General features: G+C 42.7%; 1 protein-coding gene across 2 annotated transcripts in view; it reads right to left on the bottom strand.

Moving 5' to 3' along the window:
- The window catches only part of fus (FUS RNA binding protein), a 15,641-nt gene extending 104 nt beyond the window's left edge, over positions 1 to 15,537 (bottom strand). The window contains exons 1-15 of one of the 2 annotated variants that reach the window (XM_027285020.1): positions 15,414 to 15,537; positions 14,897 to 14,921; positions 14,596 to 14,789; positions 14,327 to 14,516; positions 13,923 to 14,146; positions 13,610 to 13,802; positions 10,468 to 10,502; positions 8,032 to 8,067; positions 7,512 to 7,621; positions 7,092 to 7,221; positions 6,866 to 6,964; positions 6,545 to 6,671; positions 6,075 to 6,172; positions 5,769 to 5,913; positions 4,943 to 5,020 (exon numbers count right to left, since the gene is read on the bottom strand). In XM_027285020.1, the coding sequence (XP_027140821.1) occupies positions 4,981 to 5,020; positions 5,769 to 5,913; positions 6,075 to 6,172; positions 6,545 to 6,671; positions 6,866 to 6,964; positions 7,092 to 7,221; positions 7,512 to 7,621; positions 8,032 to 8,067; positions 10,468 to 10,502; positions 13,610 to 13,802; positions 13,923 to 14,146; positions 14,327 to 14,516; positions 14,596 to 14,789; positions 14,897 to 14,921; positions 15,414 to 15,426 (1,659 nt within the window). In that variant the 5' untranslated portion in view covers positions 15,427 to 15,537 and the 3' untranslated portion in view covers positions 4,943 to 4,980. Of the gene's footprint in view, positions 1 to 4,415; positions 5,021 to 5,768; positions 5,914 to 6,074; positions 6,173 to 6,544; positions 6,672 to 6,865; positions 6,965 to 7,091; positions 7,222 to 7,511; positions 7,622 to 8,031; positions 8,068 to 10,467; positions 10,503 to 13,609; positions 13,803 to 13,922; positions 14,147 to 14,326; positions 14,517 to 14,595; positions 14,790 to 14,896; positions 14,922 to 15,413 lie in introns of those variants that run through there. The other variant, XM_019276445.2, reaches the window with a different exon arrangement.
- Between the last annotated feature and the right edge of the window lie 510 nt (positions 15,538 to 16,047).

Genomic DNA, 16,047 nt, shown 5'->3' with positions numbered 1-16,047 from the left:
TTCCCCATAATGTGCGGAGTTTTCCAAAATGACTCTGCACTTCTGCACTTCTGCATACTTGCATACCTGTGGTTGTAAACATAGCTGGCTGTGAAAAGGGACTGTTTGCAGTTTCAAACCGGCAGATCTAGTTTGCTTTCAGGTGTTTAATGTCAGGTTAGTTCCTGGAAAAACAACAACACACATCCCTGTGATCCTCTTAAGGACTTTTACAGCTGTACTCTTACATTTAAAAAGCATTATCGCACTAAGCTTTTGTCATTGAATTAATGTGTTTGTTTTTTTGACACTGGTCAACAGAACTTGAATGTTCCCTACAGAGTGAATGTAATAAAGCTAATTAAATTAATATTGCATTGTGAATTGTTGCTGCCAGTTTATGTGTAATACCCCTGATAACCTCCTCTTCCTAACTGAGCTAACATGAGCTAACAGCAGCTACAGCATCAGTCCATAGAGGCTGCTGAGCCTGGTTACCTCCTCTTCTTTTTCCTGGTCGTCCATAACGCCTGTTGGTACAAACACTCAGTTCGTCAGCTTGGCGGTGAGCTCAGAGCGACGGGTACCCGTCGCTCTGAGCTCACCGCCAAGCTGACGAACTGAGTGTTTGTACCAACAGGCGTTATGGACGACCAGGAAAAAGAAGAGGAGGTAACCAGGCTCAGCAGCCTCTATGGACTGATGCTGTAGCTGCTGTTAGCTCATGTTAGCTCAGTTAGGAAGAGGAGGTTATCAGGGGTATTACACATAAACTGGCAGCAACAATTCACAATGCAATATTAATTTAATTAGCTTTATTACATTCACTCTGTAGGGAACATTCAAGTTCTGTTGACCAGTGTCAAAAAAACAAACACATTAATTCAATGACAAAAGCTTAGTGCGATAATGCTTTTTAAATGTAAGAGTACAGCTGTAAAAGTCCTTAAGAGGATCACAGGGATGTGTGTTGTTGTTTTTCCAGGAACTAACCTGACATTAAACACCTGAAAGCAAACTAGATCTGCCGGTTTGAAACTGCAAACAGTCCCTTTTCACAGCCAGCTATGTTTACAACCACAGGTATGCAAGTATGCAGAAGTGCAGAAGTGCAGAGTCATTTTGGAAAACTCCGCACATTATGGGGAAATAAGAGAGAAAGCCGGACGGACCGGTGGGACGAGGCATCACAAGAAATAAAAAGCAGTAAATAAGCGGAGCGTTTTCTGAGAAGGGCACCTCGACGGTAACTCGAGGCCGACGGGTGCCACATTCAGTCAGCTGTGCTGCATCATCTGTGTGCAAACAAACAGCTTGAGTGAATATGATGATGTGAACATCACCACCTTAGTGTGGCATGTGAGCGGTGCAGCTCAGGCTGATGGGAATGTCATTAGTTCTGCAGGTGTTTGGTTATTAAATTCAGGATCCATCCTCTGGGGAACATGATTTCATTTGCCTAAAAGACTATGAATAAAACTAGTGAATCGCATAGACAACAGTTTCTACAGCAGTGGCTCAGCAAACAGTTATTTCTGAAATCTATTGAGGCATCTCAGTTATTTTTTTATTTACCTGATGAATCATTTGAAAAGCTTGAGGTAATGTTTTCCCGTGTTATGATTCTGATTATTGTTCTACACTTCGACATGACAAATCATTTCAGCTCTCAAATCATTATCACCTGTCGTGGCTCCAGCACATCAGTGATACAGTGCCAGTATAAATATCTGTAGGAACTGTCTGACCTGGTCTGTTTATTTTTTTGTGAGGGGACAGCTCAGTGATCGGTGCTGTCCTCCTGGATTCACGTCTGCTTTGTCATTTTGAATGATTGTAACATGGCTTTGCATTTAACTGAATTTTTACTACTTAAACAAAAGACCAGAAGTCCCCGAGTTTTTGTTTTATCTTTAACTCATTTTAGGCCACAAAGGTTCAAGGCTCACTGAGCAGATTTGTGTCAGTTTAATCTGGTGACAATCTGCATCCAGGCTCTGCTAAGCAGTAAATATAAAATGAATATAAAGCTGCATGCGAAGTGTGTGTCACCCAAAGTGTAGCAGACAAACTTTGCAGATAAATCAGGTTTTGTTCTTTCCATGGAGTTTCATGACGAGGAGAGAGTTACTGAATACCACTGAATGTCACTAAAGATCAATTAAGATGGGAGTTACTTTGCTGCTAATTAATCAGAGCGACGTGACAGAAAAAAACATCAACAGACTGAAAAATCATCTGGGTGCTTTTCCTGCTTCATCAAGAACAGCTGATGCAAAACTCAATTTACCTTCCACATATCACAATGTTTTCCTATATGAATATAGGAAATGTTGTGTTATTATCGACAGAGAAGCTACTGCCTTCAACAGGAAGAGGTGAAGATCATCGCTGAGAACTGCCAGGAACAGAAACAGATAATCCTTACAGATAATCATGGCTGATGGATGACAGGCTCTGACAACCATGCAAACAATCTGATTGTATCTTCTGGAAACTATCGTGACTCACATTTAGTTCGTTTAGTGGTGAGAAGTGTAATAGTAAATTTAATATCTTTGTTTCAATCACTGGAGATGCACAACCTCCCCCTCCTTCACTCAGGACACCAGCTCCTTTTGTCTCTGTAAATAGTGATGCCTAGTCTCAACCTTGCCCCTGAATATAAGATCCTGCAGGATATGTCAGGTGTAAAGCATAGCAGCGGGGGGCCGGCGCCATACTGGCGACAGACAGAAGGGGCCGCCCTGATGGGCGTCTCTTTGAGCAGACAAGGGGATGTGAAAGGAGGCCCCTCAGGTATAAACATCTAGGTGTCCCCATATTTAGGGTCTTTCTTCATCTTGACTGCTCGCGTGTTGACTGACCTTTTCTTTGCAAAGGAAATAAAAACCTTGTCGGCCGGCAGAAGTCTCTTTTTCATTCTTCACCAACTGTAGAGGAAAATTTCCACAACAGAAGAAAAAACTGTGCCAGTGCCAGATGATCATAAGAGGTCCGACGAGCCCGTCATTCAACATTTCTGAGCAGATTAGTTCACCACGAGCTCGACACAAACCTGATGGACGCAGACACTTTGTTTGGTTTTTATCAAGCGGCAACCTCCGAGAGCTGCATAGAAAACCAGCTCCTCTAACGTCCACCTGAGGCTGGCTCCAGAAGTGAGTCAGTCTCCATAAGTCCCCATGTCCAAATGTCCAACTTCACAGCAGAAATAAACATGTTTACAGCCTGGTACTCCAGAGCTAAAGTAAAACCATCCATCCTTACCAGGTCACGGTGTGTACGAGTACTTTGAGTAGTTTGTAGCTCAGGAAGGCTTCACACACATTTACAGTGTTTCTCTTGTATAATTACATACCTCATATACTTATTACTTTTATTGTCTGCGCTTATTTTAAATATGATTATTATTATCATAAAGTAATGTGACTGAACTACTATAGATATATATATATATATATATTATATTAATATAGAGATAGATATATATATAATATATATATATATATATATGAACTACTATAATGATATGCTGTCTTTCTTTTTCTGCACCATCACCATCTTGTTTATATTCTAAGTCACTTTTTATTGTTTTGTTACATTATTCCACTAAAATAAATAAATAAATAATAATGAGTGACTTTTATTATGATTGATTAATTATTTTTAGTCATTTTACTACAAGGTACAAGGAGAACCAGGTGAACAGGGACCTGCTTAAAGACCCCGAGGCTGCTGGACTGAAAGATCCAACATTAATATAATAAAGGTAAAAAAGTGACTGGCCTGGACCATTTGAGAACTTTGAGGTGATTCAGTGTTTCCACGTGACTTGGATTGGATCTTAAACTCTGAACAAACTGCAGTGACACCTTTTTATTTTTTATATTAGACTTCTATAAATTACTTCTTGATTTAGGATTCTTTAAATAACCTGGGACTTTTCCATTACCATCGTCTGAAAAACGTCGACTCGTTAACTGCTGACACTGATCACCTATGACACCAGTAGTTAGTGAGTGATCAGACGGGTTTTTATTCCTCCGAGTTACTAAACCACGAAGTGAAAACAAAGATAAAGACACTCAAAGTGTCTTGGCAATCATCTGTCACACTGCACCTCGTGTCCGCGTTACTGTTCCACCTTAAAACAACATGTTATCTCATTTTGATGCCACACTGACTTGCACTCAGGTGACTGATATTCATACAGTCTCACACCACCAACTATTTTACTAGTTTGTGGTGAAACTTGATCATCATGTGTTCTGGGTTTCGCCTGTGTAGACAAGGAAGTAATAGTAATTAATATCAGCTGGCACATCACAAATGTGATTTGTTCATAAAGCTGCTCTCTTTTCTAATCTCTTTTCTTCTGTAGATGACAAATCATATCGTCTGAAATGTAAATCAACAAGAAGCACAGACGCATGTTTGGTTTGTATCAACACTTTCATTTAAAAACTAGCACATGCACAATACAAAAACTAATCATAAATAATAAATACACCAACAGAAACATTCAATACATCTGCAGAGACATGAGGCCTCGTTTGAGAAATTTTAGTGAAAATATTTAAAACCAGAGAAATTTCAGGTTCAGGTTGATTGATAAAAACGTCACAGTGCAGAGCTGGAAGTGAACTGGAGGCTAACACAGCTGTTCATATTCACCACACTGGGAGCATGACATGTGGCGGGAATGAGAAAATACTGCTGGAGGTGTTGGGAACACTGCTCGTGTGTGTGATGGAGAGTAAAGTAACAACCTTAAAGATTTTTCTAAATGAGGCCTCGCTGAGCAGACGGAGGACTGTGGATGGACGTGAACTAACTGAACAACAGCAAACAAAAAAAACAGGGATGGTCACATTTTTCTTCACACCAAAGAGACCAAAGTTTGCAGACTTATAGAAAAGGTGAAAGGTGTGGGCCGAGCCCACTATGGACGAGGGTACACACACACACACACACACACAGGTCTTTGATGTTAGTCCTTCAGTAGGGACGGCCTCGGCGCTCCTGTCTGCGGTCGCCCCTGGAAACACACATCGTCAACATCCAACCATATAGCAACGTCTAAAGAATGAACAGGTGTGTGTGTTTGAACAGCAATGGTTTTAAACGAATGATATGCTGATATACAGAGTAAACATGGGACTCGACCTGTAAGACGTATTCTTATTGTTATTTTCTAGAATTGAATCATTTATTTATTTATCTGTGCTGTTGAAACACTGACATTTCTCCTCTGTGGGATCAATACAGGATCCGATTATTTGAGGAGCTGTAACAATAAGTTCCAGTCTCGTAACGCTCGGTGTTCAATCCCTGTTTGTCAGCGGCGTGAGATGAACTCCATGCTCGTTCGTCATCATTTCTCACATGCAGTGTGAATACAAAGGGCGACTTTCATGTTCAAAGCTGCCGCAGCAACAACCCGAGACTTTGCATACGGAAATCACTTTTTCTGGCACCATCAGCCACAGCTGACACGTCTTAAGATGTACAATACGGCGTCCATGTTTGTTTGCATATAGCCTGCCAGAGACTCAAAGGTGGAAAGTTTGAAGAGGTTGAAGGACCTCTTTCCTTTTATTCATGCTACAGAGGATTGGCCTGCTCCTCACCTCTTTATTATTAACGCTGTACTCAACATTACTGAGTTACTGATTTACTTAATTACTGGTTGGAAATATGATATTTGTCACCTTCATGCTCGTAATGTTTGTCATTTTAAGTACTACATTTAATACTATGTTACTGTTTGCTTGAGTGCATCTCACCTTGCGTCCATCTTTCCAGGGCCGTATCCTCCCCGGTCCCCTCCCCGGTCCCCTCCTCGGCCCCCTCTGAAGCCCCCGCGGTCACCACCTCGGCCCCTGAAGCCGCCCCGGTCAAACCCTCCTCTGCGCTCTCCTCCGTAACCTCCTGCAGCAACAAGCAATTTGGTATCAATTTGTAAACCTCTGAGAGAAAGCTGTCACTCTCACTTTAACTACATTTGACCCCGGGGTAAGAAATGCACAACGAGACAGAAACATACACAGAAGACAAATAACAACAGAATTATCATGATCTTGCTGTCTGACCTCTTTCCATCGGAGACATCCCACCAGCGTCCTCAGGTTTAGGGGCCTTGCACTGGTTACACTCGTTACGCCATGAGAAGTTCAGGTTGCCACAGTTACTGAAGAGAAACATGCAGAAAGGACAATAATCAATAATCAATGAATGATCTTAAAATAAAAAAATATATGACGGTGTTTAGCTCAGTTGGTAGAGCAGCCGCCCCGTGTACGAAGGCTCAGTGTTTGCCACGGCGGCCCGGGTCCGAATCCGACCTGTGTCATTCCCATCTCTCTCTCTGTCCACACATTTCTGTCAAATAAAGCTCAAAAAGGCCAAAAAATATAGAATATGTTGAATGTTTTGCTGCAGGATAACTTGCTCTGTCTGTACATGTGTTCTATTATATAAAGCTTACAGAGTTTCTATGGATTATGAACTGTAAACACAGTACAGTGTGTGCAAATGTACAAATATTCTAATCCTGACTCACGGGTTCGAACACTTCCAGTCTCCCGCTCTCTGTTGGCCGCCTCCACCTCCTCCTCCTCCACCGCCCCCATTGCCTCCTGGGAAGCCTCCACCTCGACCCCCTCCAAACCCCCCACGACCCATCGGCCCTGCACGGAGCAAAGGCCAGTCAGGAGAACATTTAAAGTTCAAAAATCAAAAATCAGGAATTCAAGCCAACATGGATGATGAAAAGAAATATTTGAGCGAATACAACATCAAGAATGAATCTTTAATCTCAACAGGAAACATCTCCCACTTCTATCTTCATAAACTTGAATTGAAGTTTAGAAACCAGGCTCACCTCCTCGTCCTCGACCTCCCCTCATACCACCTCGGCCTCCGAAGTCAGCCCTGCGGGTGGCAAAAGACACCTTGATAGGATTCCCATTGAAGTCCTTACCTGTCGGGAGACACAGGAATCAAAGGCTGTGAGAAGTGACATTATAAATGTGCTTTAAGAAATAAGAACAAAGATACAAAGCCTCAGAACTTCAAACCACCGTCCCCACACTCAAACAAGGACTCACCATCAAACCAGTCGATGGCAGCTTTAGCTGAGGGAGGGTCATCGAAGGAAACTGTGGCCTCCCCCTTCAGCTTCCCCGTCTCTCTGTCTGTGTAGAGGTTGATCATGGGCAGGCCGGTCTTCTTGTTGACCTGAGAGGATGCAGTGATTGAACGAGGTCACATGATCACACTTGACGATCCAAAATGTGCAGCATGTTTGTGTTTCTGCAGGGAAAATCTGAATGTGTACTTGTAAAGTTAAGTTTGATCCGATTCAAATGTCCACACACCAACAAGTTCAAATCTGACTAATTAGTGTCTCAAACTCTGAATTAGTAATTAATTCAACATCAGACGGTGAAACAACACATACATTAATACATGGATACACTTAAACATGGGCAGTAATTGGTGACACATGAAGGAAGCTCGGAAACTACCTTAATGATCCCAATCTGCTTAAAGAAGTCTGCCACTGATTCAACAGTGTAGTCGTCTCCCAGGCCTTGCACGAAGATGGTGTTATTATCAGAGTTATCCTGGTCTTGCACTGTTGGAGGAGACAGGAAGAGATGTTAAGAAAGTAACAAGAGGTAACACTGAACATCAGAACAACTCCTAAACCCTAACTCAGTATTAAAACTGTTCTGGCAGCTGGTTGAAGTTCAACATCTGAAATATCATCACTGTTTACCGTCGCTATGATGAGCAAGCACTCGTCTATTTACTGTACACATCCAGGCCTACAGCAGCATGATGATGACGTTAGCTGAGTGCTCCTGATCAATTCATTCTAATATCCGCCGTCTTTAAACTCAGCTAACATCCAAATATCAATGAATGTTCGTTAAAGCCTAAACAAAGTGTGATTTATTATACTAGAGAACGTAAACAGAGCTCAGAGGCCACAGCTGAGCTCAGACTGACGTCACATGAAGAATTAAACAACATGACACTCACTGAAGCCAGGTCCTCCATGTCCCGGCTCTCTTGGTCCTTAGAAAGACAAAAAAGACAGAAATGAGTTGTTGAAAAGAAGAGAAGAGAAAGCACACACACACCTCACACTGTAAACTCTTTATTTTCTCTCCTTGTTGCAACCAGGTCTCGACCTCTATTAAGACTCTAGTCACTCTGAATGAGGAGATATGTCTTCAGGTGCAAAGCCTAGAGATTTGTCATTATGTCATCCCTTCTTTCATCACTGAGAACAAAGAGTCGCTGACATCTTTTACTCACAAACGAGTACGAAACAAGATTGCCCGCATTGTTGAGACAGAGCCCTCAAGTACCTGTTGTGCATCAGAGGAACCACCGTACATGCCAGGTTACCACGCCTGTGGACTGGTTGGTTTTTTGGTCCAAAAGGGAAACACTGACTCTACGGCACTCTGTGTTGATGCATTTCTTTTTACGCTATCATTTCCCTTCACACCAACATGAATCAATCAGTGGGACCAAGTCCGACAGTGAAACACAATCCCTTTTCTTTTGAGTATAAACACCTTCAGCTGACACGGTGAGCTGTGTCATTCACTCCGTCCTTCCTTTGTGCGCTTTGGTTTTCACACAGATTAACGAGGGATTGGTGGAAAGAAGAACGCCGTGTTTCTGAGCGCTCCACAGTGTTTTGTTCTTAGTACAACAGATCTGCACACACAACCCGTTCGTAAAACCTCCTTCCAAAGCGGAAGATTTCAGGTTGACTGAAACTTGCATCTTGCATATTTTAAGTCCTGTCACCGTTCGGAAGGTGGGCTGCATTCTGTATCAATGGCAGCTTGATTTGAGTTTCTGGAACAGTGTCCGTTCTTTAACTGATCTTATTGTCCCCAGAAGCCAAAGACAACCTCTCACATCGACACTAGTTGAACCGCTGAGGTAATGAATCAGGTGAGAAGCGCCAGACAAACGCATTTCCACAGAAATCAGTTGATCAAACTGATAATCCTCCGTAAACTGACTGGCAGCACTATCCTGTTGAGTGACTCATCATTACTGTCAGGGTGAAAAGCTTTGACACTGTCATGACAGCAGAATGATGTGTACGGGTAGCTGGCAACAGGCCACTGTTGAATGTCCTCAGATTTCAAGTCTGACTTTGACTCAGTGATAAATAAAGATTAAAACGGTTTGCTCACTTATTGTAAATGTCTTGCATTACTGTATTATTGTATTATTAATTCTTTATCCATCAGCAGTCATTATAATGGCAGCTTTCCACATCATTTGAATAAATGTTTTAACGACAAACTCGAGGCAATTCTTTTTTTTGAAGCAGCACGTCCATATTTCATTATTAATGTTTTGTGATGTTTATATTTTTATTATTTAAAGTAAGATCACATGAAGTAATCAGAGTCTCTCCAGCGGTATGAAGACAGTGGGAAGCAGTGGAGGCAGCTCCAACTGGTCTGGGAACCATAAAGCCTGACGGAGAGACTGTGACATCTACACTCCCACCTGCTTATAGACCAGAGGGTGCAGCAGCACCACCTACACAGAGCCAACATGCACTCATTACAGAGATTTAGTTTGAGTCTAATTATTATACAGTACACATGTTGTACCACATCAAACCTTTGAATGAGTTTTTGTTTGTAAGTTCAAGTAGTTAACCTTGTATGTGATTTACGATGAACACAATAGAGGGAGTCATGTGATCTGCACTGTGACACCAGCTGGTCTATTGTTCCAAACAGATTTCCACATTGTTGAAAACCACAAATGTTCTTTCTACGTACAGCACAAAGTGTACCTTATCAAGTTACCACTGCTTGATCAATTCAAAGTTCACTGTTGTGCAATCAAACCTGTTTTTACTATTCAACTCCGATCTGATCAGCAGAGCCGAAACCTCCCGCACAGGTTTCACAGCAACTGACACTTTTTCCACCTTAAGAACAGAAATGTCATCCATGCGTGTGACAACATCTGAATCCCCATGTCATACTGTACCTTTCTTATCTCATTTCTTTTGTTGAGTTTGACTCTAATGCGTCGCACGCTGCAGGTTTCAGGACTCATAACTGACCAAACAAACGCTCTGAACAGCATCCATCAAAGTCCAACACCAAAGATGAGAAACAGATTAGTGGAAGAGCCAAAATGTGCCAGTTTACTTTATTAATAAGGCAGACTGTGAGGCTGTATTATGAAAACATTATGCATCACATTCTACCGTGCGTAGCATAATGTAATGACATAACATGAAACCCTTTCCTGTCATATTCATGTTGTGTTTACACTCCTCTGTAATAAGATGTCGCTTCATGCTACACGTACACTGCTCTCTCTCTCTCTCTCTCTCTCTCTCTCTCTCTCTTTCTCTCTCTCTCTCCCCCGTTTAGCTTCGACTCTTTAAACCTTTTTGTCAAGTGTTTTTTTGTCACTTACCACCAAACTTATTGAATCCTCCACGATCGCCCATTCTGATGAGGAGGAAGAGAGAAACGACACGCATTGAAGGCTGGTGCTGACAGCGGTTTCTCTCAGTGGGTTGTGGGTAACCTTCAGTCCCACAGTCTCTCAACTGAACCCACCCCTCTTCGTTTGGCTCTTGTCCTACTGAACCCCTCAGTCTTGTTCAGACTCTCTTGAATATACCATGAGGACAAGAGGCCGCTTTAAAGACCTTGTCTTTATGTTCACAAGCAGCTGAAATTTGTCATTTTACCTTTTTTACCTTTCCTACCAAGTCTGTAAGTGACTTGAATGCACCCATTTTATTTCATCATATAACCTGATTTTGTGTCAATTAACCAACCCAAACATTAACACCTTTGACCCCTGGATGGAAGTTTGGTATTTTTTAGGTCTCAGATAACCTTTATTCTTTACACAAATCCATAAACAGGTGTTCACTGAGGCTTTGTCATGACCTCTCTCAAATTAGAAATATTTTCAATTGTTCTTTCCTCCGACTACAAGACTATTAACTGTGTAGATTTCCCCAATTTTGCTATTTCCCAAATGATGGCTTAAGAGCAGAAAGCCAGCCTGGAGAGAAGGTAAAAGCCTAGGAGAAGATTCAAAGATTGATTAAAGCAGAGTATGACACAGTGATCTATCAGGGCTGGTTGGGGAGGTGGTGGTAACAGGTGAGGAAGGCAGGCGATGGTGATGTGTTGTGGCGTGTTAGTGTGTGGGCAGAGTCAAGGCCACAGTCGACAGTTTTAGAGTTTTTCAGACACAAAGACGCCGTGAGGAGGAAGAATCACCACATTGGCTTTAGACTTTACGGAGCATCCACACACTGACTGTCTTAGACTTCTGCCTTTTAGGGCTGTCACTTTTCTGACGCTGCTCCACTCATCAGCCTCGTCTTTGTTCATTCCTCATACAGTATCTCAGATGCTGTGGCGGCATGATTGTTCCCTCAGGAAGACTTTTCTCTACGAGCTTTGTTAAGTAAATAAACCAATGGTTGAATTAGGAATCAACAGTGACAGCCCTGCTGCCTTTAGTTTGTGCTCTTTGAAATATTACAGACTCTTCATTATACCAACATATCACATCACTGTTGTGCACACTGTGTTCCTCCTTCTCAAATCTTAAACCAAGATAACAAATGATTTTAAGAATTTAACAAGGCTTTTGTTGAGCATCACAGGAAGATATCAGCTGATTAGTGCTCAGCACCATCCACCTGCTTCAAGCACACCATGATGACACACTGGGACTGACCTTCAAATATCTCAGTGGTGGGGAAGGAGATTTGAATATAGTCCATAATGGATGAGAAAACATACAATGAAATGGCAAACCAATTAGTCTGATTTCATCACCAACATCATGAAGTTGAAACAAAGTGCATGAGATAAAAAAGATCTACAAGAAAAACAAAATCATCAACTTACCAGCGTCTGCTTCATGACGGTTAAATCTGTTTAAATCTTTATTCATCTGTCTTTGTTGAGTCTGCACAGTGTGTGTGTTTGTTAAAGGCACACCGTGTTCATTCATTGTCAGCCTGTGTTCAAGGCTGCAGGTCTGCTTTTCTTCGTTCATGGTGCAGCATTGCTCTTGTTTAGAACCAGTCTGAGCGTAAGTGTAAAAGTGTGTTAGAGCATGATAGCTAGCTCGTTGCTGTCTGCTGTGCACAAGATTCATGTGTTTAGAATTAAGTAAAAGACACTAACAGGACAAATATAAGACAGCCGACACCAGCGTGCAGCGTACACAGCCAAATCACCATGAAATACCACCATCATGTGGTCATATGATGCATGTTTGTTAGTTTCACAGCGAGGTGCTGATCTGCCTGTAAACATGGTGATTACTTTTAAAGGTTTGGATCTCTGCTGCTGACGTTTAACCACCTGCAAGTTACATGAAACCTTCTGTTGGATGTAAAGAAAAGGAAACAATCCTCACATGACCATGGTGAGGTCATTTCTCACAGACGCTGAGATTAAAGAAACTGGTCTGATTCCATTTTTCATTTTAGTCACACAAGTGCCCTCTTACTTTTGGTGGATATAATAATAATAATCTATACTTTAAGGAAATGGTTCATGGTATACCTTAACTAATGAGCGCAGCACAGCAGACACGATCTATGACACGATCTAACATCAGGTTCCAGGTTCAAACAGACCCTGATGTTGTGTTTGGACCCAGGCAGCCATGTCTGGAACATGTCCAGCTTCCCTTTGTGAGCTCTGCTCATTTCATGCTTCATGATCAAACATCAGAGATGAAAGTTTAATCTGCTGCATCGAGTAGACTGGGCAATAATTTAAATGTGATTTAATTTAAATGATTGTACTGTGTTATTTCACTGAGAGCGCCGCGTGAACATCACTTTAACTTCTCACACCTACTCACAGAGCGTTGCACAGTCTGGCTCCTGCATGTGACTGAACTACATCACCCATACTCCTTTGCTCTCAGGTCAAGTGTGCTAAATCTGCTGTCTGTCTCACACATCCACCTTCAGACCTGTCGGGGTCGTAGCACCAAAACTGTGAACTGCTCTGCCTGCACTTCTTTAAAACAGTAGCTACAGACAGATCAGCTTGGTGCTATACAAATTAATTTAACTCTCTTTTACTATCTCGTTACATGGTATATATTAGATCATAATAATATTGACACTGTACCCAGCCACAGATTTGTGACAGCACTAAAGGTGGACACATGGATACCATACCACCAAGACTAAGTCCTGATCTGTGTCACATTAGATTAGGTTCTGTCTCATATTTATCATTATTAGGATGATTATTTTCCTCAGTTTAATCACAGAGGAGCTGTGAAACGCAGACGAACCTCGAGGTTTAGGTTTCAGACAGGATGCAGTTTCACGTGCTGCTCATAACTCACCACAGTTTGAATGTTTGGGGAAGTTCTTCTCATTCATTTAACTGTTAGCATACAGCTCATGTTTCAGTTAAGCCATAAACAGTCGGCTAAGACCGAACCCAAACAGAACAGAACCATTAGTAACTGCTCAGCAGGACAGATGGACTCCCTGCAGCTGGTTACTGGTTCAGAGCCCTTGACAACACGGCGGGTGGATGATTTAAACACTTACCCCATGCCACCTCTTCCTCTTGGTCCACCTCGGCCACCTCGGTCAAAACCACGATCGTATCCGCCGCCACCACGACTTCCAAATCCACCCCCACGGCCCCTGCCGCCGCGCCCATCCTGACCGTAACCTCCATCAGGACCGCCGTACCCTCCACCCCCTCCTCCGCTCATCGGTGGGCTTTCATCTCCGTACCCTGAGAGAGTTTTGAGACATTCAGACCTCAACAGACCACCTCTCACAGGAAACAGTTCAATAAAACAAACACTATGATAATAGCACAGGGTGTTTGTCACTCTGGGTGTATATGCCTCACCTCCACCTTGACCATACTGGCTCTGCTGACTGTAGCTCTGTGGAGGCGGGGAGTTATAGTTCGGAGGCTGGTTGTAGTGACCTCCTCCATGTTGGGATGGTTGTTGGTGGCTCCCACTGCCCCCATAGCCACCAGTCTGACCTCCACTGCTGCCGTAACCACCTCCACTCTGTCCAGTGCTCGGTGGCTGGTTGTAGCCCGGAGCCTGCGAGCTGCCGTCGTAGCTGATGAAGAGAAATGTTAAAGAACAGAAACACTTGAGAGAAAACATCTCCAGCAACACTGCAGCTTGTTGAAGAGAAACCTAAACCAGTGACATCACTTAACATGTTCTGTGTTTCTCACATATTTAGTTATTTTTTAATATTCAACATCATCACGATGTCTGATGGATGTCGTCTCACCCTGAGGAAGACGGAGGCTGCTGCTGGCTGTAGCCAGAGAAGGATGACGGCTGGTTGTAGCTCATGCTGGAGGGCTGGTTGCTGTTGCTGTAGCCTCCAGGACTATAGGACTGAGTGGAGTGATTATAACCACCACCGCCTCCACCTCCACCTCCTCCACCGCCCTGGTTAGAAGATGGAGAACTGTATCCTGGTAGAAGAGCGGTACAGGCAGGGTTAGCTATGACAGTGTGTTACTGCGAGCTGCTTCTTGGACGGTCTTCGTCTACCTGACTGGGACTGGGCGTAGCTGCCGTATCCTCCCTGGCTGTAGGAGCCAGGGCTGCTGTCAGAGCTCTGGGTGTAGCCTCCGTAGCCCTGCTGACTGTAGCTCTGGCCAGGAGACTGACCGTAGCCCTGGTTAGCACCGCAACCTCCACCTCCACCTCCGCCTCCACCTCCACCTCCGCCATAGGACCCATAGCTGCAAGAAGCATACACATATGAAATAAATAAATGAATCACTTTAACTTTAACTAACAAACACAGCTGATTAATTACACAGTTTATGACTGAGGATTACAGACTCACCCCTGGGCGGATGTTTGGGAATAATCTGTGGAATAAATCAATCAGATTAATTTGTTTATCAGATCATTTCATATTTCAACTGAGTGAAATGTTTGTTTATTTAACAGACTCATTATATACGTCTCATATATATTTAAATGAATTGTTTTATAACAGGCTGTCAGAGCTGAACCGGGACCGGCTGTGTGAGCGCTGAGAGGCGGGCCCGCCCTCTCTGAAACCGGGCCAGCAGCAGCACGAGGCCCCGGGCCAGCTGCTAAGCTAAAGGCTAACCGGGGCTAGCTTCCCGGTAACACGTCGCACATTCAGCCGGTGACTCCGTTTAAACAGATTTAATAAGAAAATATCTAATTACTAACATCAGTCGACCTCTGCGTTAACTAACGGTACCGGTTAACGAGCCTCGTCCCCCGCTGGTCGCCGGTACCGTTACATATTTACATATTCGCTAATGTAATGTAACCAGCTTGCACACCGTCACCGTTAAACATCGATGACGGTTTTTTATTATTCTTACCGTTTGACGACATTTCGATGGCAGAGAAACCGCCTCCCGGTCAGCGCGTTGTTTACCGACAGACGGAACCGAGGAGCCGAAGATGGCGCACTGCTGCAGTCCCTCCTGCGGCCACAGGGGGCGCAGCGCCATAACTCATAATAAATAATAATAAACTGAGAATAAACAAACAAACAAACAAACAAACAAACAAACAAACAAAGTGACAAACACTATATATCATATCGTTTTAAAGGCTGAAGACCGAAACGTTTAAAACATATTTCACAGTAATAATTACAATAAAACTAGTATAGAAACATTCATACAGTAAGAGGAAATGATGTTGTTTCTATTCTCGACAGACAGCACAGTCAACTTTATATATAATTATATTATTGAATTATTATTGTTTAACATGTAAACAGTACTTTTATACTTTTAAATGGTACTAACTACTACTACTACTAACTGTAAACGCTTCATCTGAAAATTAGGCTGTTTCTTGTGAATGAATCACAGTAAAAATATTTTACTTTGCAGAAATATTAAGAAACTGAAAATTGGAATACTCAAGTAGAGAACAAGTACTTCAAAACTGTACTGTGGTACAGTACTTTACTTTATTACATCTGACAACATTCACAATAAGAAT

This window comes from Larimichthys crocea, chromosome XII, assembly GCF_000972845.2.
Source record: "Larimichthys crocea isolate SSNF chromosome XII, L_crocea_2.0, whole genome shotgun sequence".
Classification (NCBI taxonomy): Eukaryota; Metazoa; Chordata; class Actinopteri; family Sciaenidae; genus Larimichthys; species Larimichthys crocea.
The sequence above is the reverse complement of the archived record's forward strand: the minus strand, read 5'-3'. Positions and strand labels throughout refer to the sequence as shown.